Consider the following 22,737-nt stretch of genomic DNA (forward strand, 5'->3'; position numbering starts at 1 on the left):
GATATCTTATCAGTCCCCAGAGGGCTCCACTGATACTAGAGAGAGGAGAGTTCTGACTACTAGCTGGGTGGGCATTCTGATTCCTCTGACATTCTGATATTCAGATCCATCTATCAAGAGCTTGGGGGAACTTCTCATGGAGTAGCAAGGGTACAACCTAGGAGGAGTCCTGACCCACACCCTCCCATTGCCTTTGATGGCCCAGAGGTGGCCTGAGTGTAGTTTTTCTGTGATGGATATTGTTGCCAAGAGCTTAATTTCTACAAGTCTCTGTCTTCCAAGACTGGCTCCTGTTCTTGGGATAATGGCTTTTGGAGTCTTTTCTGGTTCATTGTTCAGGATTTATCTGTGTCCAGTGACATTTGTGATTTGCAAGATTTTTGTGTGAGATTGAAATTAAACTTTAGGGGTTTGCTCCCACATTCTCGTCTGGTCCTAAGTTAGGTGGCTGGTCTTCCTCCTCAATCCCTCCACTTTTCTGTGCCCTCTTATGTTTCTTCACAGGTGCTGTCAACAGCTTAAGCCACTCTTAGGAAGGATATGGAAAATCATTTCTACCCCATGTTTCTGGATATAGAAATTGAGTGTAAAACTGTTTTTGTTATTGCCCAGGTGACCCAAAAGAAAGAAGGATGTGGACTTGAGTACAGGGTGGGCACATGTAAAAGAGGCAAAAGCTGTCTTAGAGGGAACATAGGTACAGTAATACCAATATTATGGCAGACTGAAGTATGGAAGAGAGGGCTAGTAAGCAGTTCCCTATGAGGGTTACAGGCATCAGTGGACTCAGAAGTGAAGGTGTGTGATGTTCCATTTGTAATATCTCCCCATGTACCATGACTACATTTTCCTAAAATCTGCAGCATATCTGAAGACCTGTATTATGGAAAGAATGAGACAAAGGGATAAACTAAGCTGTTACATTCAGAACCAAGGTGTTCCTGTGCCATTGATGAGGAGCCCTCTACTAGAGTGATGGAGGTCTTAGTCGTACATGGAAGCTGATGGAGTTACTGTGGAAGCCATGTTCTGAGTCTCAGTGGAGAAAGGTACAGCAGAGGTGAGGAGCTGAGTCATTGTGAGGAGACAGCTTCACATGGGGGATACTGAAGGTCCTGCTCCGCTCTACTGCTTAGGTAGAGAGAAGCCCTCTTCTGGTAGGGCAGGACAGCTCTGGTGTAGACTGAAACCCTCACTGTTCTGTCCAACACTGAGCTCACACTACCCACTTCAGTGGTCTCTCGAGTGAGTCTGGGTATAGAGCACTTGTCTCTCTCTCCCCAGAGCCTCTTTATTCATGGGCTGTGTCCAAAAGTCCTAAAGCACCAAATCCAGTGGAGCAAAGACACCTCAGCAAGGATCAGGCCCTGTCACCTACACTCCACTGCTTCCCAGGATTAGAGCCAGACACAGTGACTAAGCACTTAGCCTGCCTTGTCTAACCTGGGGCATGGTGAGAAGCAAGGGGAAGCACTAGGTCTGTGACAAACCTCTTCCCCACTACGCTCAACTTTCTAAGACACATCTGATTTGAAAAATACGCAAATGGAGTCATGCTGGACTGCACAGAGATGTGCTACTCTAACAGAAAAAAAGTGCTGGTGGCCATCAGAGCAGGGGGTGACCAGGGTCCTTACAGCATGGGCAGCAGACTCTGAGAGTTCGTCCTCCTGAGTTTTAAGATGTACAATAGAAATCCTTATTGGAAACTGTCTTAGGTAGTTGTTCTCCCTCCAACTTTCCAGGGTGACAGATCTTCCTGCTCTTGGGTTTCCTGAGCACCTGAGAGTGAGTTTCCATGCCTGGTAGTGAGGTTTGAATTTTCTGACAATTTCTAAGACTGTCTCTGCAGCTATTAGAGGAGATTCCATGAGCTTCTGGCAGCCTCACTGCTTTGCTAGGCTATAGCTGTGAGGATCCAGAGAAAGGGAGGGTTCAGGGAACAAAGTGGAGTGAGGTCTGCCTGTTAGGATTTGAGGGAATCACTATGAAGAGAGAAAACTAGAAAGGATCTCAGGGTGGCAATCCTAGCTAAACCATCAGTGTGGGAAGCATTTAAACAAGAATGGCCCAGGGAAAGGGAACCTGACCTCTGTGGAGAAGATCTGTATGGAGGCTAGAGAATGATGGGGAAGCCCCAAAATACAGTTACCCAGGAAGGTGGCAAGGAACAGGGTTTCTTACCTGACTTACCTGCACATTCAGAGTATCTCATGAGCAGACCATGGTTAAGAATTTGGGGGATTTGTGAGCCCCAACTTCAGATTCCTATGTTGAGCCTCCCTTCTGCTACTAATTGGAAACGGGGTCTTGACACAATAATTAAACTAAAATAAGGCCGTTTAAAGTAGTCCCCAACCTAATGTGTCTGGTGTTTTCAGGAGGAGAGACTGGGACTCAAATATATAGAAGGGAAATACCACAATGAAGACAGATTGCTGGGCACCCACAAGCCACAGAGAGTCGCCTCTGAAACCAACCCTGACACCTTCCAGCCCCAGAACTCTGTGAAGAAGCTTGGCCATTGTATAAGCCACTATGTCCACGATACTCTGTGATGACAGCTCAAGCCAGCTCAAATAGTTGCCAATTTGGGGCACTTATGTAAAGCACTGTGAAAGCCATAGTTAATCCCACTCTGGTCTGCATATATCCAGCGCAGAGATTCCAGTGGGAGACAGGCCCTCTTCCCATAGCTCTGATTCCTTTTTCTAAGGAAAGCATTCTTCAGATTCTGATGTGCCCCTCCTCCACTCCACCATGGAGACATCATTCCCTGGTCTCTGCCCTGTGTTCTGTGTATTTGTCATTACTTCGCACAATGATGCCCTTTGCACATAGAGAAAATGACAGCGGCAATGGTGATGGTGCGGAAGAGTCACTTTCCTTGATTGTTTGCTCTCTTGAAGAGACCCTGTAGAAAAGAAGGCATGCATGGCCTCTGTCTTCTCAGCTTTGTTTAGAAGAAGAAAGTGGGACTCAGGAGGAAGGGCCATTTTCATAGATTACGCAGGGGCAGCTAGGAAGGAGAGAAGCTGATCCTGACAGTGCAGGGCCGTGTGGGCCGTATGTGTAAAAGAATCCCACTGCCTGCCTCTGCTAGCTTGGCTTGGCAGGGTTAAGTCCCCAGAAAAGGGGGACTAGAAAAAAGTGTGTCTCATGCATGCAAGAATAGGTATGTGAGGTATAGTTGGATTCCTTCAGTACAATTCTGAATTCAATATTAATGAAAGCAGAATTTTCCTGTTTTGTTTTCTGCCATGACTTCATTTTCTAGAATAGTGCCTACAGATGTTATGCTCTAAAGTGATACTGAAGGCAGGGAGGGAGATAAGGAGGGAGAGAGGGAAGGAGGGAGAGAGGGATGAAGGAAGGAAAGGAAAGAAAGAAGGAGAGGAGAGAAGGAGAGGAGAGAAGGAGAGGACACTAAGGGAGTCAGGAGGAACAGGGGGTATTTTAGCTTTCACAGTTTTACAATAGAACTCTGTCATCCCTAAGGGTACAGAACCCTGGCATTTGCTTGTAAAGAGAAATTTTAATGTCAACCTCCCATTTCTTGTCTTCATAGCCTGGAGTGGTCACCCTACTGACCACTTGAGTATTCTTAGTGGGAGCAGACTCGAGTAGAGGGAGTTCCTGTGACTGGCAGGGAAAACAAAGTGAGCCATTGCCCTGTCAAGTGTCCTTGAACAGGACAGCACTGGTTACCACTGTGCTATAAAGGCTCCCTGATAGCAGACTCCCATGGGACATTGCTCCTACCCCCTTCATCCCAACAGGGGACAGGATGGTGGCCCTGGTCTGGTGGGTCTCTACTCTGTTGAGCTCAGTCTGCCTAGTAGCAGCCAACATCTTTGGTAAGTTCTAAGGCTGAGGCCGTGAGATTGAGGAGGGATTTTTCAGTGCTGTGGCTCACTCAGGCTCTGGCCAGGTCCCTTAAGCATGCCAGATCTCCTCTAACCTCACAAATGCCCACAGGATGGATATTTGCTCTTTGCTGTTCAGATGAAAGAGGTTCAGAGAGGTGAGCCAAATTGCCCGAGGTCCCAGAGTCAGATATTGAGAGTAGTGATAAAAAGCTGCGAGAATGAAGATTATCCCCATTACCTTCCAGGAAAGTACTGATGAGTAAATGAACTAATCGTATACTAGGAATGAAAATAATGGTTATCAGTAGGACTGGGAAGGTAAAGGTTGTGTGTCTGTGTCAGGGGTAGGAGTGGGGCAGGAGGGGACAGGAGGGGACAAGAGGGTGCGGGAGGGGAGTTGGAAGGAGCAGGGCAGGCCTCCACCCTTCTTATGTGTCACTTCCCTTCACACAGAGTACCAGGTAGATGCACAGCCACTCCGCCTCTGTGAGCTACAAAGGGAGAAGGCCTTTCTGAAGCAGGCTGAATATGTTCCACAGTGCTCAGAAGATGGAAGTTTCCAGTAAGACTGGCTTTATTAGGAGCTTCAGGGTCCTAAAATACCTTGAAGAACCTCTCACATTTGTCCCTGTAATTCCCAATTGTTTGGAGCAAATTCCTCAGATTCTTGAGCTATGATGTCATGTGTGTGTTGAGGGGGGGGCTCCTTCTCCATCCTCCCATTAGATACTCTTTTGGAGAGACCCTTCATTGGGGCGTTCTCCCCCATTCTTGCTGAAACTTTAACTTAATTGCTTTACAACATAGTGTGAAAGGCCTTTCATTAAAGCCCAGAGAGAGGTAAGGGTGCTCCAAGGCACCCGTCCCCAGTTCTCTGGTAGGGCAAAACAGGGACTGTTCCTCAGGCAACCCTGCTTTCTTAGCTTGCTTGGGCAGCTAGGCCATTTCCCTCCAGGGAACTCTTCTTTGAAAGAGGCTTTTGCAGGTACCCTGACAATCCTAGGTCCTGGTTCTATATTCCTCTCTGTAGAGTGAGGATATGGTCTAAATTCCTCTTCTCTGCAGAGCAGGAGTCCTTATTCCCCTCTGTCATGGAGTCACATGCAGTCCTCATCTCTGGCTATGGAATATTCTCCCTGCTTTTGTGTGTTACTCAAACTTCCTTGTAGGCACAATCTGCTGGCTAATTCTACTCAGAACCTCTGGGGATTCAAGATTGTGAGTTAGTAGTTAAGAAGTATGTCTCCCTTTTTGCCAGCCTTGTATATGTTTCTCTCTGAAGTTTCAGGCCTGTCTTGTCCCCAGGAAAATCTTCTGTCTCCCTAGCTACCTTCTACCCCAAGCCACCCTGCAACTCTCATTGTTGCCTTCCCTACCCTAGGAGCTCACTTCATGGCCTTGTTTGATCACAACTCTGGCTTTCCTGTATGACTTGCTAGTCTCTGGCCTCACTGAGCTGGAGCCTGAATGTGGCTTCAGAAAGGCTTTATGGTGTCACATGATATTTTCCTCTTCAGGACAGTCCAATGCCAAAATGATGGCCAGTCTTGCTGGTGTGTGGATTCTGATGGCATGGAAGTACCTGGCAGCAGGCAGCTGGGGAGGCCAACAGCTTGTAAGTAACAAAGGGGCACCCAATGGAAAGGGGGTCATAACACTGGGGCACCTCACATCTAGGAACAAAAACTATGTCTCCCTAAGGGCTGCTAGCTTCTCATCACTGAATATGTAGAAGATCCAGTTTCCTAAAGACAACTATAAAAACCATATGAGTCACTCAAGACTATCCAGTAACTAGCAAGTGCTTCCCATGAGCCAGCCACTGTGTCCAGCACTGAGTCAATTATGACCAGTTGGTGTTGAAGGGTTCCAATCAAGGTCAGCTCTCACCAAAGTTTTATCCTATGGTGAAAGCAAGGCTTAAAGGGATGCTTTTTTTCAGTGGGTAGGTGATAGCTCTATCTGAGTCTTTGGTTTTATGTAGTCAGCATGGCTGTTTTGGGGACCCTAATGCCCCTTCATACTCTCTGACATCATGTCTTAACCAAAGGCACCTGTTCTCTCTGATTTACACACACCCAACCCCGATCTGCAAATTGAACAGAGACCCTGCCTCATCCATGGTAAAGGTTTGCAATGTGATAAGCTTGGCACACGGTAACTATTCCATGGGAGCAAACACAACATGGATTTTCCTCCCACATCTAGAGGGAGGCAGCTCTCCTCTCATCGGTAGAAAGGGAGAGAAGTGCAGAGTAGTGGAGCAACTTTTCAGGCAACACAGGCAGCCCACACAGAAAGGCTGGTTCAGACGCTCTGTTGACCTCACTGGGAGCCAAGGCACTCCACTCTGAGTCAGTTCTCAAGATGTCTCACTTCTCACTGTCTGGCTGAGTGTTCCTCAGGGAGAAAGGATCCTCCTGGGCTCCATTCTGATCCTGTGTGCTCCCCAACAGCCCTCCTTAGATGCTTTTCTTTGTGCCCCAGGTCTGTCCTTCTGCCAGCTACACAAGCAACGGATCCTGCTGAGCAGTTACATTAACAGCACAGATGCTCTCTACCTTCCTCAGTGCCAGGATTCAGGGAACTATGCACCAGTGCAGTGTGACCTGCAGCAAGTGCAATGCTGGTGTGTAGACACAGAGGGGATGGAGGTGTACGGCACTCGCCAGCGGGGGAGGCCAACACAGTGTAAGTGTCACTGTCACGGGCACCAGAATCCCTGGGTGGACTACAGTTTGACTCCCCACAAATCACATGCTTCACAAAACACAGAGTACCTGGCCTTTGAGGGAGAGGAGAAATGTCACAGAGGCAGTTGCAGGACTTTAGGTCATTCTATAGATCCTTTTGTGCTGGCTGACAACTGTAGGCCCAAACACAATGTCAACAAAGGCTTGTGAGCCTCCACTGGCTTATTTGGGGCACTGGTGGGCTTCCATGGGTCATATGGGTAGCATAAGTACCTATATATATACCTACACATGCATAGGAACTGAACAGCTTTGGGTGAAAATGTTTAGGTCCAAGGAGCTGTGAGATAAGAAGCCGTCGTCTCCTCCATGGAGTAGGAGACAAGTCGCCACCCCAGTGTGCTGCAGATGGGGAGTTTATGCCTGTTCAGTGCAAATTTGTCAACACCACAGACATGATGATTTTTGATCTGATCCACAACTACAACAGGTAAGGGGACTAATCCCTGAGGGGGTCACTTAGAGGGCCACTGGCTCTTCAAGATTATGTTTGCATCGGGATCTGGGAGTGTCTTGTGTCACATGCAGCCTTGTCCTCACTTGTCATTGACAGGTAAGTTCAGCCTGTCAGCAGCACAAAGCCAACTGGGAATAGCTGTTAAAATTACAATGACATGCTCTAAGTCAGTTCTATTACCGAGAAGAGACATCATGACCATGGCAACCCTTATAAAAGAAGACATTTAATCGGGAGTTTGCTTATGGTTTCAGAGGTTTAGTTCATTTTAATCATGGTGGTAAGAACGGTGGCATGTAGGCAGGTGCTGGAGCAGTAACTGATGGGGGAGAGAGAGAGAGAGAGAGAGAGAGAGAGAGAGAGAGAGAGAGAGAGAGAGAGAGAGAGAGAGAGACAGAACCAGCTTGTGTGAACACTGCTGTGGATTCTGTGGGAGAACCTGAGCCTCCATGTGGCTGCTTTCCAAACAGCCAGTCTCTGTGTGAGAAAGAATGTTCCCATGTGTTGTGCCAGAAGGGTCATGGACCATGCCCCAAGTGCTGGTCCCACAGACAAACTTGATCTGCATTGCATAATACCTTAGAAGCTTGGCATTTTCATTAGCTCACATCCTGAAAGGTTTCCACAAAGCTCAGTATCAGTGATTTCATACATTCAACCTAAATGCAAAACACTCAATATAGTTGTAAATTCTGAGGTTGGAGGTCGGGTGCATTTGTTTATGTGTTCAAGAAGCTAGCCTTGAGCTACCTGCTTTGTACCAAACCCTCCTGTGCCCTAGATCCCTCAAAGTTTGCCTACCCCACTCCTGCCAATTTTGTCTGCTTCTAGTACAACCCTGGCCAATAGCCTTTGCCTCTGCCACCTTCAGTCTTCATCTACCACTGCTCTGCAAGGTGATCTGGTCATTTACCTTCCCAGAGCCTCCTCGGTGCTCTCTGCTGGGAAATGGAAGCTTGTGCTCTATTAACTGGGCCAAAGCTAAGCTCTCTTGAGACTTCCCTTATGAAACCACTGAGAATATGTATCACCCCATCTTCAGGGAATTCTCGTGCTTCACCCGGTTTTAAAAAAAAAATGTAGGTTAGATTTCCACCCACGGCGACTACAGATTAGCTTAACTGGGAGCATGGGACCACCAGGCAGCCCAGCTCACCAAATGCTCATCTACTCTGTGCAATACATGCATACTCAGTTCACATCCAACTGAAAGCTCACTGTATCCAAGGAGTTTTATAGATTTCAGGTTTAATACAGACATAATTAGAAAGTATAGTCTTGAAGACTTTAAAATGCTCACCCTGGGAAGTATGGTAGGCTTTAGAGGTGTATAGAAAATTGTCACTTGTCTGTTTTTATATGATTCATTTCTCTTCTCACACAGCATAAGGCACAGAGTCTTCTACACAGTCAATCTACAACCCCAGTTTAGAGATTTGGTGGGGGGGGGGGAAGAGGGGGCAAGTTTGAGATTGAGGCTCAGTTCACAGTTAATGCCACAAGAGGGCAGTCTAGTTAAACACAAACGTTGAGAATCAAGTATTCATTGTTAATGCAAACAAAACACTTCTGAAATGGAATCTCTCTCTCTCTCTCTCTCTCTCTCTCTCTCTCTCTCTCTCTCTCTCTCTCCCTCTCCCTCTCCCTCTCCCTCCCTCCCTCCCTCCCTCCCTTCCTCCCTCTCTCTCTCTCCTAAACATATCTTTGAACAAATTCTGCCCTATAAAGTTCATGGGAACAGTTGGGTGGTTGGTTGTCAAAAGCCCAAGGGTAATCAAGAATTTTCTGTCACTACGTAGATCCAGATGGCCCAGGCCCAGCCACCTTTTTGGGCCAGTGGAAGGAGCTGTGGGATCCACATGGAATAGGCTCAGATCACCTGGGGTTGACAGATATAATATAGCCAGTTGCAGTTGGGTTTCAGATGATCAGTGGGCAATTTGTTCCGTCCTTAACATTGCCTCAAGTATTTGAAGGCCTGAGAGTAGGGTGAAGATTCGAGTTGGTAGGCATTGCATAAACACCACCAGATGCCCGCACTTTAGAAAGAGTGACCCAGGGTAGGAAAGAGCAGAGTGGGTAATGGGGTCGCTCCCTGAGTTCTAAGTTCTGAGGGAGATGGTTGTGGCTCCATACAGAGGAGGGGATAGTACTTGGGAGAGGGAGCTGTATTGGAAGTATGTCTATCACACAGAACTTTGGAATGGGGGGGAAGAAACATCTAGAAGAGCAGGAGAGGAGAGTCAGGGATGACTCCTTTCTGAGTAGATGATTGAAAATATGTTTGGGAGGGAAACCTTTGGAAACTTACTTCCAGGGCTCTTAGGGATCCTGGGGCCCAGGAACAGTTCTTCCCAATCCCCTATGAGGTCTTAATATGCTGTGCCATGATTTGTGCTTGAGCTTGGCCATTGTAGGTTTTCCTTACAAGGAAGCCATTATTTACTATAGCAACTTGATTAGAAACATGGGAGCCACGTTGTGATAGGTAGTAGCTATTCTGGTTCCTTTGGATGATTTGTTTTCTTTATGGCCATGGTCTGGTCACAACTGTGGGACTCTGTCTTACCCAAAGCTTCAGGCAGAGCCATGTAGAACTTGAAGGATGGCTAGTGCCCTCATCAAGGTTTTAGAGATTTGAATTAACATTCTTTTATTAGCCCTTATCATTAATTACTTTGCTTGTCCTGCCTACTTAGTAGCATGCCTTACCTAAAATGCCCTAGTACATCTGTTATTCTGTGTGAAGAGTCAGGAGCATCTTAACATGTACTGAAGCATCACAATTGGAATATGGAAAACTATAGGGAAATCCTCATAAGCAGATCATCTGGGCACCTTCAAGACCACCTATGGTGGCCAATTTGACTTGTGTGTCATGTAATGTTGTTGTGTATGACTCTCTCCTAAAGAATACCTGACCCAGCCCAGGAGAGAATAAACACATTGTTAATTTATTATTGTGCTGGTTGCAGGTTAGGTTTCTGGGGAACTTCCCATGGGAAGAACCTAATGGTGTGGAGAGTGTTGGAAGTAGCCAGAAGCGTGGATGGTACTATGTAAACAACAGGGCTGTGTCCCGCCATCCAGACTCCACAGGGCTTCATTTGCAGTCTAAGTCGGGAGTTAGCTGAATATGAGCATAAACTCAGAGCTGCATAAACTCGCCCCTGCTCTCAGATTTTCATTTCATTAAGGATGTTTGCTTTATCTTCCTTCTTTCTTTGTAAATTCCTAAAACAGGCTAGAGAAGATTAGTGGAAATCATGGAGACAATAACGTGAGAGAAAATAAAAAGTCAAGGAAAAGATTGGTTTAGAACAATCTTTCATTAAAGTTACAGAAATGTAAGGGGATTTATATTTGCCTCTGAGCTGTGGCTATAACCTGAAGAAAAGATTATCTTTTTAAGTCTGAGAATAACCCAGTTTTTAGGCAAACATATCCCTTTATTCTTTTAATGGTGGAAGGAACTATGTCTCTCAGATTCTTGTCAAAGGAGCAGAGTGCAGGGCAGTGAGCAGGGTGTCTTTGGCTGTATAGTTTGACAATCCCCTCCTGCCAATGAGACCTGGCCTTTCTCCAAGCCAGTGCTTTTAAGCAGCAGTCACAGACTCAATTTCAGTGAAGGATATTCTGGGTCTTGGCATGCTCTCCCTTGTTTCTTCCTCCCCTAGGATTATCCACCTATCTATTTTTCCTCCTGCCCACTCTGGGGTATGTTTTCTCTAGATGTTAGAGACATGTCAATGATGCTTTTAGCTCAGTCTTCCATTTATTCCTGCTCAAATGGCCAGAGGTAGCTTTAGAATGTAGCTCAAACTTTCCTACTTTGGAAGCCTTCTTAGACCAAATCCATCAGACCTAGAAATGGAGATGGAACCAAGCTGCCTTTCACTGGCTCTGGAAGTTCCACTTAAGGACTCTGCCTTTCTTTGACTGATGTCAGGTAGAGGATCTGTCATGGTGGTAAGTCAACAATTCCAGTTGAAGAGGAAACAACCAAGCTATTAGAACAGTGGAAATTACTATTCTGGAAGAGGAATCCCAAACTCACAAGTGGAAACATCATTTCAAAAACCTACACACAAAAGTTAGATTGTAGTAAATCAAGTTATAAAAATACTAGGAACTCAAGGTCACTGCCAGTTGTAGGTAGGGCCCTAAAGGACCACATTCTATTTAAATGCACATCTTGTTATTTTGGAACAATGGGCATGGGGTCATGATGCACAGGTTCATAGACCATAAAAAATGCCTGGCAGAGTGTCTGACTGATCCTATACAGTGTTGTTACTGTTTCTGAATAGCAGTGATAGTGACAATCACTGTGGTAAGCCAGGGCAGGAACTCTTCCACACTTACTCAAGGTTCCTAGGCCTTCTCATTGAATACAGAATTGGTAAGAGAGGATCACAGAGTCATGGGAACCAAGCCACAGGCACTGAGGGCAGTCCTGGAGGGTGGTAGTCCTGAAAGGATTAAAGGATGTTTCCACTGGCTGAAGTCAGGGAGAGACTCTCAGTATGCAGAAGGGTAAGAACTCAAAAGAGGACACATAGAGAATACTAGTAGGTGCTGGTCTTCATAAGACCAGGAACCTCAAGAAGGGGACTTTGAGTATAAAATGGGAGAACAGAAAATCATGCAAAGACCCTGGAGGATCATACCTTGCCCTGAGTTGAGGCAGGCTTCTGGATTGCCTCAGTGTGGTGTAGGGTAATTTATACATCTTGTGCATTTTGCTGTAGTGGATGTCTGAGCCCTCTCAGTATCTGAGGGATGGGTATGTATACCAGGATCAGATGTTGGGTAAGGCCAAATGTAAATCCATTAGTCCAGGATGGTAGCCCACATCCTCACTGCCTTTGTCTCAAAGATGAGATAGAAATAATACCACCATCTTGTGAAGAGCATTGGCTACATTAATGAGTCAGTGAGTAGTGGGTACGTTTGCAGTTGTCATTTGCCAAGCAGGGATCAACAAACAGAAGCAACTATTTTACTATCATTACCTTTTAAAACCAAATTGTCCTAGTTTCTAATGAATTTTTTGTTTTTAAGACAGAGTTTCTTTGTGTAGTCCTGGCTATCTGGGAACTGACTTTATAGATCAGGCCAGCCTCAAATTCACAGAAATCTGTCTGCCTCTACCTCCCAAGTATTGGGATTAAAGGCATGTGCCACCACTGCCTAGAGAACTTTTAAAAATTATATATCCCCTATACGTGGGGAAAGACAGAGGTTTCCATGTCTACTTTTGCTTCTGATAGCACTAATTTCCACATAATCCACAAGCCCACAATAACGGACAAGCAATATGGTAATAGATCTGTAATTCTAAAGTATTTCCATGTATTGGTAAAGGAAACTTGGCCTTCAGGTAATGAACCAGCCCACATGATGTTCATAAGTTCCATTTGAGTTAACTAATACTTGTGTCTTCCCATGCTCAGAATCACAGAGGGCTCCCCCTACACCCAGATCTGCTTTTTCCTGGTAATGATCATTGGTTGTCTTATACCCATTCCTTTTGAGTGATGTTCCCTTTTTGCCTATTCAAGAGTATCACCCTTATTTGTAGTATTTTATCCAATGAGGCAAGTGATACTATCTATAATTCTCTTCATTTCTCCACCATCAGAGATACAGATTGTTTTTAGTATTCTGCTAGAAGATACCATGTAACAGTAGAACTCTGTGCAGAGAGCGACATACTCTGCTATGTTTTCAGACATAGGTTAGAAACACACACTTGGATGTAATATGATAGTTACATAGGCATGAGAGCATCTCAGACCTCCTCAATGGCTCTCAGTACTTTAGTTTCCTCATTCGCAAGGATGGGGACCCAGCACATGGGCTCCGTGTAGCATTTGCCAGGTTGGATGTGGTTAAGACAAGCATTTCTTCAGCTGACAGACACAAACGGTGAAATCATTTTGATTTTGTGTTGTTTAATGATGGAACAGAAACACTTCCTCCTTACAGACCTCCTGTAACAGAATCTAGCTTTTTCTTTACAGGCTTTTGAAAATTATAAAAAGCCCTGGAAGCAGTTGCTTTCACAAAATGAGACTCTTTGCAGCCTGTCACATACTACAAAGGAAATCCAACCTTTTAGACTTTGGTTACTCTGTTGGGGAAGCTGATGTAGTGTTAGTGACTTGTTTTCTCTTTGGTCCTCCAAGACACATGTGTGGACACAAATTGGTGAAGTCAAAAATAAGGAAAAGGGCTAGTTGGTAGATGACAGTTAAGCACAGTCTACCCTTGCTTTAGTTAAGTAAAACCAGAGCAGGAAAGAGCTGCAAATGCAGCTGAAGACTCTGCCACATTGGTGTCAGTTGAAGATGGCTCGTATTTTATGAAATGGTGACTCTGTATCTTCCTCTCTGACAGGTTTCCAGATGCATTTGTGACCTTCAGGTCCTTCCGGAGGAGGTTCCCGGAAGTGTCTGGGTACTGTTACTGTGCTGACAGCCAGGGGCGGGAGCTGGCTGAGACAGGTGATCCTCCATACTTTTAGCAATGTGAAGGGATCAAGTATAATTCTTGGACAGAAGGCAGTGTCCACTTCTTAGACAGAAGGCCTGTGTCTATGGCAGAAATTGCACTGGAGGTCTCCATGCTTGTTAGGTTGCTATGGGTGTGAAAGAAGACACAGCTTAGGCAGCTTTCATCTGTGGCACACTGCCGAAGCTTCTGCTTGTTGTATGGTGCCATTGTGCATTGAAAGAGGTGCCCACCTTGCTGTGCGGCAAGTGGAAGACAGGACATGTTATCAGACTCATTCTCTAGGTAGTATTCCTCCGTGCTGTCAGGCTAGAACAGCTACAAGAGCAGCCCTGACTTTAGAAACAATTAGAGTATATTCCAGGCATATCCAACCTATGGCCCAGGGGGCCACGTCAGGCAGCCTATGGCAGCCAGCGTAACAAGAGATGTGACCCTACAAAAATCACAAACATATGTAAAATGTTGTTGCTGTTTGTATTATTATTATGTAAATTTGTTGCGTGGTTTTTGAGCATGAGCTTTGTAGGTGGCTGGACCCATTGCATAAAGCTCTTATGTAGATTCTGACCTTTTGACATCTGTCAGTTCAGCTATGTTAGAGCTTTATTTCCTGTAGAGCCAATCCCTGAAATGCTATCTACATTTGCTCAGGACTGGAATTGTTACTGGATGAAATTTATGACACCATTTTTGCTGGCTTGGACCAGGCCTCCACCTTCACTCAAAGCACCATGTACCGGATATTGCAGAGACGATTCCTGGCCATCCAGTTACTCATCTCTGGCAGATTTCGATGTGAGTAACTAGCTAGCAAGAGACGTATGCTTCTACTGTGAAATCACTGGGGGTCTTGGGGTCACTTTCATCTGCATGGCTGTTACATCAAAGTAAGTTCAGGGAGTTAGCTTTGGGGCAGCGAATATCCATGCAGGCTGTGAACACACAGACCTTACTCACTATGAATGCCTCCTTTGCGCTGTGGTCTCTTCTAGGCCCCACTAAGTGTGAAGTAGAGCAGTTTGCTGCCACCAGCTTTGGTCATCCATACATCCCGAGCTGCCACAGAGATGGGCACTACCAAACAGTACAGTGCCAGACGGAAGGGATGTGTTGGTGTGTGGATGCCCAGGGGATAGAGATCCCTGGCACACGGCAGCAAGGGCAGCCACCATCTTGTGGTAAGTTTCCTCTCAGTGGTAAACATTCTGCTCTCCTCAGAGCCTGTTGCTATTTCTCTTTCTTCACATCAGTCTCTCGGGAGCTCACTAATCAACTACTGACTAAATAGCCCCCAGAGGTCCTTCAAGCTGTGTATGACTGAAAGCAGTAGTAAGTAGTAAAGCTGCTATTAACTTGGAGTGGGTTTCTGGTCTTATGTCAGATAAAGTTACTTTCTCAGAAATCCTAAGGAATACCAGGGAACTCCTAGATAACAAAAAAGAAAAGAGCTGGGTTTTCATGTCCTGTGCATGGAGTGTGTGCAGGCAGGTGACACAGCACCCAGGGAAAGCATGTGAGTTCTATTTCAAAGCACTGAGGAAGCTCCATAGGTGAGGGACTGTTGCTCAGGGGGCCTGTAATAAAGGCTCTTCCTATGGGCTCCGGATCTGCAAGGGGGGTAGAGACAATGCTGGAGTAGGGAGTATATGCTGTGACATGAGGGAAAGGCAGGATGGAGCGAGAACGTAGCTCTCCTCATAACCCAGGCTTGGGCTTCACGCTGGAGGGAAGTGAGGCTGATCTGAGGCTCGTCCTGAAGAAGCCTGTTGGGCTGTGTGCGGGAGAGATGCTTCCCAGTGGTGGGAGGGGAGGAGCCGGAGGAAGCTTTGGACCCGAGATAAAGAAAAGTTTAAGGCCTTGCGTTGGAAGTACTTGAAACCACCACCCAGTTACATCAAAACCTAGAGAATATTGAGCCCTGCAGTCCTTGGGGAAAAGGAAGAGCCATGGCTTTCCAAGTCAAAGCAGGAACTCTGGTGAATGCTTGGGCGGGGTTGGGGCTTTCACTCTTTCTTGCTGTCTGATTTAGTAGCTGCACTTAGCAGTGTGTAGAGGGGCTCAGCTCTGTGTGGAAGGACCGTGAAGCTGAGCATTCATTTCCTCAGTGCCTCCTGTGATATCAATTACAGGACACAGCAGCCTTGCTGAGGGATCTGCTTAGCTTTATATACTGCCAGAATGCAGGCACACACACACACACACACACATACACACACACACTCACACACACCTCTGCATGTTCCAGTCTTTCTCTATTGCTTGGTTACAGAGTGAAATTGGCTGGCTTCCTTTCTGGCATCTGTGTGAATCCAAAGGAAAGAATTACTTTTACAAGTTGAGAGTGGGCTGGTAGTTTAGAGGGTCCCCTAAGATTTGTGGGTTTGTGGAAGAGAATGGAGTTTGCTTCATCCACCTATGTGAAGAGAACCAGATGATGCTTGAGTTGTTTTTTCTCCCAAGGACAGTTATACAGACTGTCCCGGCCACACAGAGTTAGCTGATCCTGTTACCTTTTCACTAGCCATTTCACAGAAAGACCAAGAAGCCCAAGGGGGGTGCAACAAGAGTGCCTTCTGGGTCAGCACTTTAGGATTATAATATAGAAAAGAAGAAAGTAATGGAATATGCTGTGTTTTCCCTGCTACATATCACGATACACAAAAGTATGACTTATCTAAAGCACAGCCAGCATTGCTGGTACATGGCTCATTCTGAAAGAGACTATAGACTGGACCGCAGAGGAACTAGAGAGTCCCAGGAAGAACATATGGTAAAGCATTAAAGTCCATTGAGAATCTCAGAAAGAGAGAACTGGGCGGCAGAAACTTAGCAACACAAACAGGACTTTGTTAGCAAACTGGGCTCCTAAGGCTGCCAGAACCAACCACTACACAGCGGGCGCCTGCAACCGCAGAAATTTATTCTCTCACATACTGGAATTCTCACGCTGGCATTCAGAAGTCAAGATAGGGACAGGACCATCCACGCTCCCTTTGGATACTGTGGTTGGCAGTTTCTGGCATTCCTTGGCTTTATGGCTGCATCTATAATTCTGTCTGTGTGTCTTGACCCTCAAGTGGCCTCTTTGCTGTGGCTCCTCTTACAGAGTCACCTAGCATTGGCTTTCTAGTCTACCCTAGTCTACATGACATCATCTTAACTTGATTATGTCTGCCAAGACCTTCTTTCAATTCATATTTAGGGACCCCCAAGTAGAAAAAAATGTCCTTAGGGGACACCATTCAGACCAACACAAGTGTGCCCAGGTTTTCAAAAAGTAGGTAGGTGTCTCATAGACTTGCTGTAGAAAAGCATCAGTCTGGTTTGTGGTGGCTAAGTGGTCATGGGAACAGGAATACTCACCGTCAGAACTAGCCCCAAGGGGTGACAGAAGGGAGAAGGGATAGCATATGTGAATACAGAAAAGGAATGATCCAGGTGGTAATGGCCCATGCTTTTAATCCCAGCACTTGGGAGGCAGAAGTAGGTGGATCTCTGAATTCCAGGCCAGCCTTGTCTATAGAGTTCTAGGACAGCCAAGGCTACACAGAAGAACACAAACACAAACATAAAACAAAACAAAACAAAACACCCCAAAACACCAAATGGTCCACAATGTAGGTGTGAACCTTTGAAATCTTACCACCAGAGGCATGAGGACATAGTGGAGGAAGCGGGAGGAAACATCCAGAACTAATTGCTCTGCTAACTATGTTTTTAACTATTTCATGCAGCTGAAGATCAGTCGTGTACCTCAGAAAGGCAGCAGGCCTTGTCTAGGCTCTACTTTGAAACCCCAGGCTCCTTCAGTCCGCAGGTCCGTTTGTCTTCTGAGGACAGGCTAGTCTCTGTGAGTGGTGCCAGATTGGACACATCCTGCCCACCCAGAATCAAGGAACTATTTGTTGACTCTGGACTCCTACGTTCTATAGCTGTGGAGCGCTACCAAGAACTTTCTGAATCCAGAGGTCTACTTAGAGAAGCCATCAGAGCAATTTTCCCCTCCCGAGAGCTGGCAAGGCTTGCCCTTCAGTTCACCACCAACCCCAAGCGACTCCAGCAAAACCTCTTTGGAGGGACATTTTTAGTGAATGCTGCCCAATTTAACTTGTCAGGAGCCCTTGGTACAAGAAGCACATTTAACTTCAGTCAGTTTTTCCAGCAGTTTGGTCTCACAGGATTCCTGAATGGAGACAGAACTACTGATCTAGTGGAGCTACTCCCTGTGAGATTGGACTCCAGTTCTACCCCAGAAACTCTCCGTGTGTCTGAGAAGACAGTTGCTATGAATAAACCAGTTGTGGGTACCTTTGGCTTCAGAGTCAACCTGCAAGAGAACCAAGATGCCTTAAAATTCCTTGTTTCTCTCCTGGAACTTCCAGAATTTCTTGTCTTCTTGCAACGTGCTGTTTCTGTACCTGAAGATATAGCGAGGGATTTAGGAGACGTGATGGAAACAGTGTTCAGTGCTCAGGCCTGTAAGCAGACACCTGGGAGGTTCTTCGTTCCATCATGCACTGCTGGAGGAAGCTATGAGGAGATCCAGTGCTATGCTGGAGAATGCTGGTGTGTAGATCCCCGAGGCAGAGAGCTTGATGGCTCAAGAGTGAGAGGCAGACGCCCGAGGTGTCCCACCACGTGTGAGAAGCAAAGAGCGCAGATGCAAAGCCTTGCAGGCACTCAGCCTGCTGGCTCCAGCTTTTTTGTGCCTACGTGTACTAGTGATGGATATTTTCTGCCTGTCCAGTGCTTCAGCTCACAATGTTACTGTGTTGATGCTGAAGGCCAGGTTATTCCTGGAACTCAAAGTACAATTGGTCAACCCAAACAGTGTAAGTCTGTGGGCTATTCATTTACCTTAAAGATTCTTGAGGCTTTGTTTAGGCTAGAACTTGTACATTGTAAGAAACTGAGTTTGCTCATGAGCATACTTCAGTTAACAGAAAAGTTAAGTTAGCTAAACATTATCCATAGAAACCTTGACAGTGTTAGCCATTATGATGAGCAAATAGAGATATTTGCTTGTTAGTAAGAAAGAGTACATACCTGAGAAGCTGGCTCAGCTAGGTAAGTGCTTGCTGCACAAGCATAGGGATCTGAGTTTTCATCTACCTTAAATCACGTTGAGCAATGGGCATTTGAACCCCAGTGCCGTAGGCAGGGCAATGACAGAAACAGGTGGAGCTGGAGCTTACCGGCCAGTCAGTCTATCTTAATTGGAAAGCTCCAGGTTTGGTGAGAGACCCTGTCTAGAACTGTAAGATAGTGAGGGATGGAGGAAGATAGCAGCCTCTGGCCTTCACATAGTCACACACGTGCTTAAACATATACATATACAAACATATAACATACATATTATGGAATATGCCAGGAAAACATTTCTGTGGCACTGAGCATGCAAATAACTCGGTTGTTCACCAGGTTAGATGTCATTAATTTAGGGCTTTAAGGTTACCAAGACTGACAGTCAAGCAGTCAACTTGATCTTTCTGTCTTATTCAATTTATTAAATATCTGTCCCTTGTTCTCCTCCAGGTCCCAGTGTCTGCCAGTTACAGGCAGAGCAAGCTTTCCTTAGGATAGTGGGGGTTCTGCTCTCTAACTCCAGCATGGTGCCCTCCCTCTCCAGTGTCTACATCCCCCAATGCAGTGCCAGTGGCCAGTGGAGGCGTGTGCAGTGTGATGGGCCCCATGAGCAGGTCTTTGAGTGGTATGAACGATGGAATACTTTGAACAGCAATGGCAAGGACCTGAACCCAGACACACTGCTGATGAAGATCATCAGCTACAAAGAAGTAGCTTCCAGAAACTTCAGTCTCTTTCTTCAAAGTCTCTATGATGCTGGCCAGCAAAGCATCTTCCCAGTGCTAGCACAGTACCCATCCCTTCAAGATGTTCCACAGGTAGTGTTGGAAGGAGCCACAACTCAGCCTGGGGAGAACATTTTCCTGGATCCATATATCTTTTGGCAGATCCTAAATGGCCAGATCAGCCAATACCCAGGACCCTACTCAGACTTTAGCATGCCTTTGGAACACTTCAACCTTAGGAGCTGCTGGTGCGTGGATGAGGCTGGTCAGGAACTGGATGGAACTCGGACTAAGCCAGGCGAGATCCCAGAATGTAAGTTAACTCACATAGAGGCCCAATTTCATGTTTGCTTTGACAAGGCTTTCTAGTCGGAAAGTCTTGGTAGGACCAGGGCATTTCTGGGAGTCATGGGAACACTTATCTATCCATTCATCCTTTAGTCCACCCAAGTACCCTCTAACTACCTATCACTTTATGCATTCATCCATCCATCCATCTATCCATCCATCCATCTATCCATCTATCCATCCATCCATCCATCCACCTACCCACCCACCCACCCATCCTTATCTTTCTAGATCTGTCTATCCAAGAGATAGGTGCTCTAGATAAATATTTGTAGGATGAGAATGTCTAGCAATTCTAAAAACTGTCTAGTGAGGAACTTGCTCAACTTATATATAACTTCAGCAGGCCTCAGTTTCTCATCTCTATTTTGGTGTTGAAGTTAGTTTTAATTGTCAATTTGGCATCTCCTGGAGTTATCTGGGAAGACAATCTCATTTGAGGAAATTTCTAGATCATATTGGTCCATAGATATGTATTTGAAAGTCTTTTCTTGATTATTATTTGGTATAGTATGGCCCAGTCCCACTGCAGACAGTACCATTTCCTAGACAAGTAGTAGTAAACTATATTAGAAAGCTAGCTAAACATAAGTTGTTTGATAGCTAGCAAACAAAACCCTCCATAGCTCCTGCTGTACTTCTTTGGCTCTGAAGGAAGTTCTTTGGTCAGAAGTAAAGCTATGTGAAATATCTGGGCTTCCTTCATGTTCCTGTTGAGTTTCTGTTTCAACTTCCCTCAATGATGGCCTGTGGCCTAGAATTCTAGCCAATTTAACCCTTTCTTCCTTATATTGTTCCTTTGCGAGGACAGTGTGTTAAGAGAAATGGAAGTTAGACTTGTTGGACAAAGGCTCTTCTTAAATCAGAACCCAGATTCTGTTAGATCCTATGAAGATACTCAAACTGAGTCTGACATGGTGTGAACATTGCATATAACCAATGGTCTGCAGGTTTCCCCATGAATGCTGAGTGAATGAGCTCCACGAAGACAAAGCAAAGAGACCTGGACTTGGTACTATATCTACCTATGCTCTTTGTATTGTGCTAGGTCCTGGCCCCTGTGAGGAAGTGAAACTTCGTGTCCTGAAATTTATTAAGGAAACAGAAGAGATTGTCTCAGCCTCCAATGTTTCTTCATTTCCGCTGGGAGAGAGTTTCTTAGTGGCCAAGGGAATCCAACTGACCAGTGAGGAGCTTGGCCTTCCTCCCCTCTACCCATCCCGGGAGGCTTTCTCTGAGAAGTTTCTACGCGGGGGTGAATATGCCATTCATTTGGCTGCTCAGTCCAGTGAGTGTTTTGTTGACGATTCTCTCTTTGGGGGAAGCAAGAACTTGCACCTGGCTTTCCAGGACTTAACTTGGTTGCCCTGAGCTGCCAGGTTCCTGGAATGGCAGAGTGGTTCTATGACTCTAGCCAAAGCTTGACATAAAGGATTCATGATCCTTCAGCAGAGCCCATGTGGGACTTCACATTGTGTACCACAGATGGCACACGCAGCCCATGTAAAACCTGAGTCTTGTTAAAAGGCCCCATGTGCTGTCTACCCTTAGCCTGTCTTAAAGTTGCCTCTCACTACCAAATCTGCAGAGAAGGAGAAGGAATATGACCCTCTTTACTGAGAACCCATTGCTCCTTTGAGCTCAGGGAATTCTGAGAGCAGGTCCCAAAGGTTTGTGTCACAGTCCTCTGGCCTAGGAACAACCACACAATGTTTTAACCTAGCCCACAACAAGGTAGTTGCATGCCAAGTATACAATTGGGTCATTGTGTTAATTCTGCTAACATTTCAGAAGAACAAAGATAGAGTATTACCCATGATTCTTTACACAAAGAAGTTGAGTCCTGCCTTAGTCACTTACCCAGGTTTACTCATCTGCTTGCTGTGAAAGCTGGTACAGGAAGCCTAATAGTCTAGCTCACTAACATAGTTAGTGTCCAGTGCCCTGCCCACTGCATATGGAGTCAGTGCTAAGATCTAGCTCACCTGAGTTGGAATCCTTCATCTGCCTACAGCCTGGTCTTGCAAGAAGCTCTGACCCTGGTGAGTTTTCACTGACTCCACCTCAACAGAATCTGAGATTCATTTCTTGTCTGAGTACCCACCCTTCTCAGTTGTCTCTGAGGTTCTGGTCTGCCCTCCTCTTGACAACATTTATGTGACATCAGAGTGAATTCCCTACAAGCTGGAACCACCCTGTCTTCCCTAATGGTTCCTGCTGCTGGCTTGGAAATGGTGTCTTTGTTCTAACCTCGGAGGATCTTACGAGTCAGTTGGTTTCTGCTGCTCTCCCTCACCAGGAAATTGTTCCAGAAGCCAATGCCCCAAGTCTTCCTCATCTTCCTTTGCACTATGGCCTGCTCATCTCTTACACTGCTGCTCTTTCTCTCTCCTTCAGGAGCCTGGAGGTTTCTCCTTTTCAAAGGAAAGCAACTATTTTAAACCCTGTGCCTGGGTTGAGTTTGATGTACACAGGAGAAGCAATTGTTCTGCTACTTCTGTAGTTCATATCACTTTGATCAACACAACATGCAGAGGAGCTGCTGCTGCCATAAATTGTCACTGTGTGTCATGGTGACATTTTCTTCAGCAGAGCCTAGTCCCAGGAAGCTCAGAGTCAAGCTCAGGAAGTTCTTCTCCTGTTAGCTTCATGCTCTGTCTCGGCAGGCTTCATTCTAAATAGAGAAAGACTCTAGAAAGAGGTAGCCAAACTGTTCTTTGCCTTGAAGTCAGGACAAGGTGAGACTGGGGACCACAAAGCACATTTGGCTGGTGGAACAGGGTGATGCTGTCTATCAAATGATGAGACAGGGAGGAGTATGGGCAGCAACTCAATGCATGTCATCTATCAGCTCTTTTATTATAGCATAACATGTGCCCTGGTCAGTACTGACTTCATTTTACCCATGAGCAAATGCTTGATCAGAGAGGTAGAGTAACTTGCTCCTGATGATACAGCCAAGAGGAATGGTACCAGGATTT

The 22,737-nt window shown here is 45.9% G+C and overlaps 1 protein-coding gene across 1 annotated transcript in view; it reads left to right on the forward strand.

Annotated features, from left to right (window-relative positions):
• The first annotated feature begins 3,787 nt into the window (after positions 1-3,787).
• Positions 3,788-22,737, forward strand: part of Tg (thyroglobulin) — a 177,109-nt gene continuing 158,159 nt past the window's right edge. The window contains exons 1-11 of the mRNA XM_052160288.1: positions 3,788-3,857; positions 4,323-4,431; positions 5,387-5,484; positions 6,357-6,560; positions 6,893-7,052; positions 13,482-13,588; positions 14,250-14,393; positions 14,591-14,776; positions 17,333-18,430; positions 19,134-19,721; positions 20,805-21,044. Coding sequence (XP_052016248.1) covers positions 3,788-3,857; positions 4,323-4,431; positions 5,387-5,484; positions 6,357-6,560; positions 6,893-7,052; positions 13,482-13,588; positions 14,250-14,393; positions 14,591-14,776; positions 17,333-18,430; positions 19,134-19,721; positions 20,805-21,044 — 3,004 coding nt within the window. The remainder of the gene's footprint in view (positions 3,858-4,322; positions 4,432-5,386; positions 5,485-6,356; positions 6,561-6,892; positions 7,053-13,481; positions 13,589-14,249; positions 14,394-14,590; positions 14,777-17,332; positions 18,431-19,133; positions 19,722-20,804; positions 21,045-22,737) is intronic.

The sequence above is a fragment of the Apodemus sylvaticus genome, chromosome 17 (genome assembly GCF_947179515.1).
Source record: "Apodemus sylvaticus chromosome 17, mApoSyl1.1, whole genome shotgun sequence".
Taxonomy (NCBI): Eukaryota; Metazoa; Chordata; class Mammalia; order Rodentia; family Muridae; genus Apodemus; species Apodemus sylvaticus.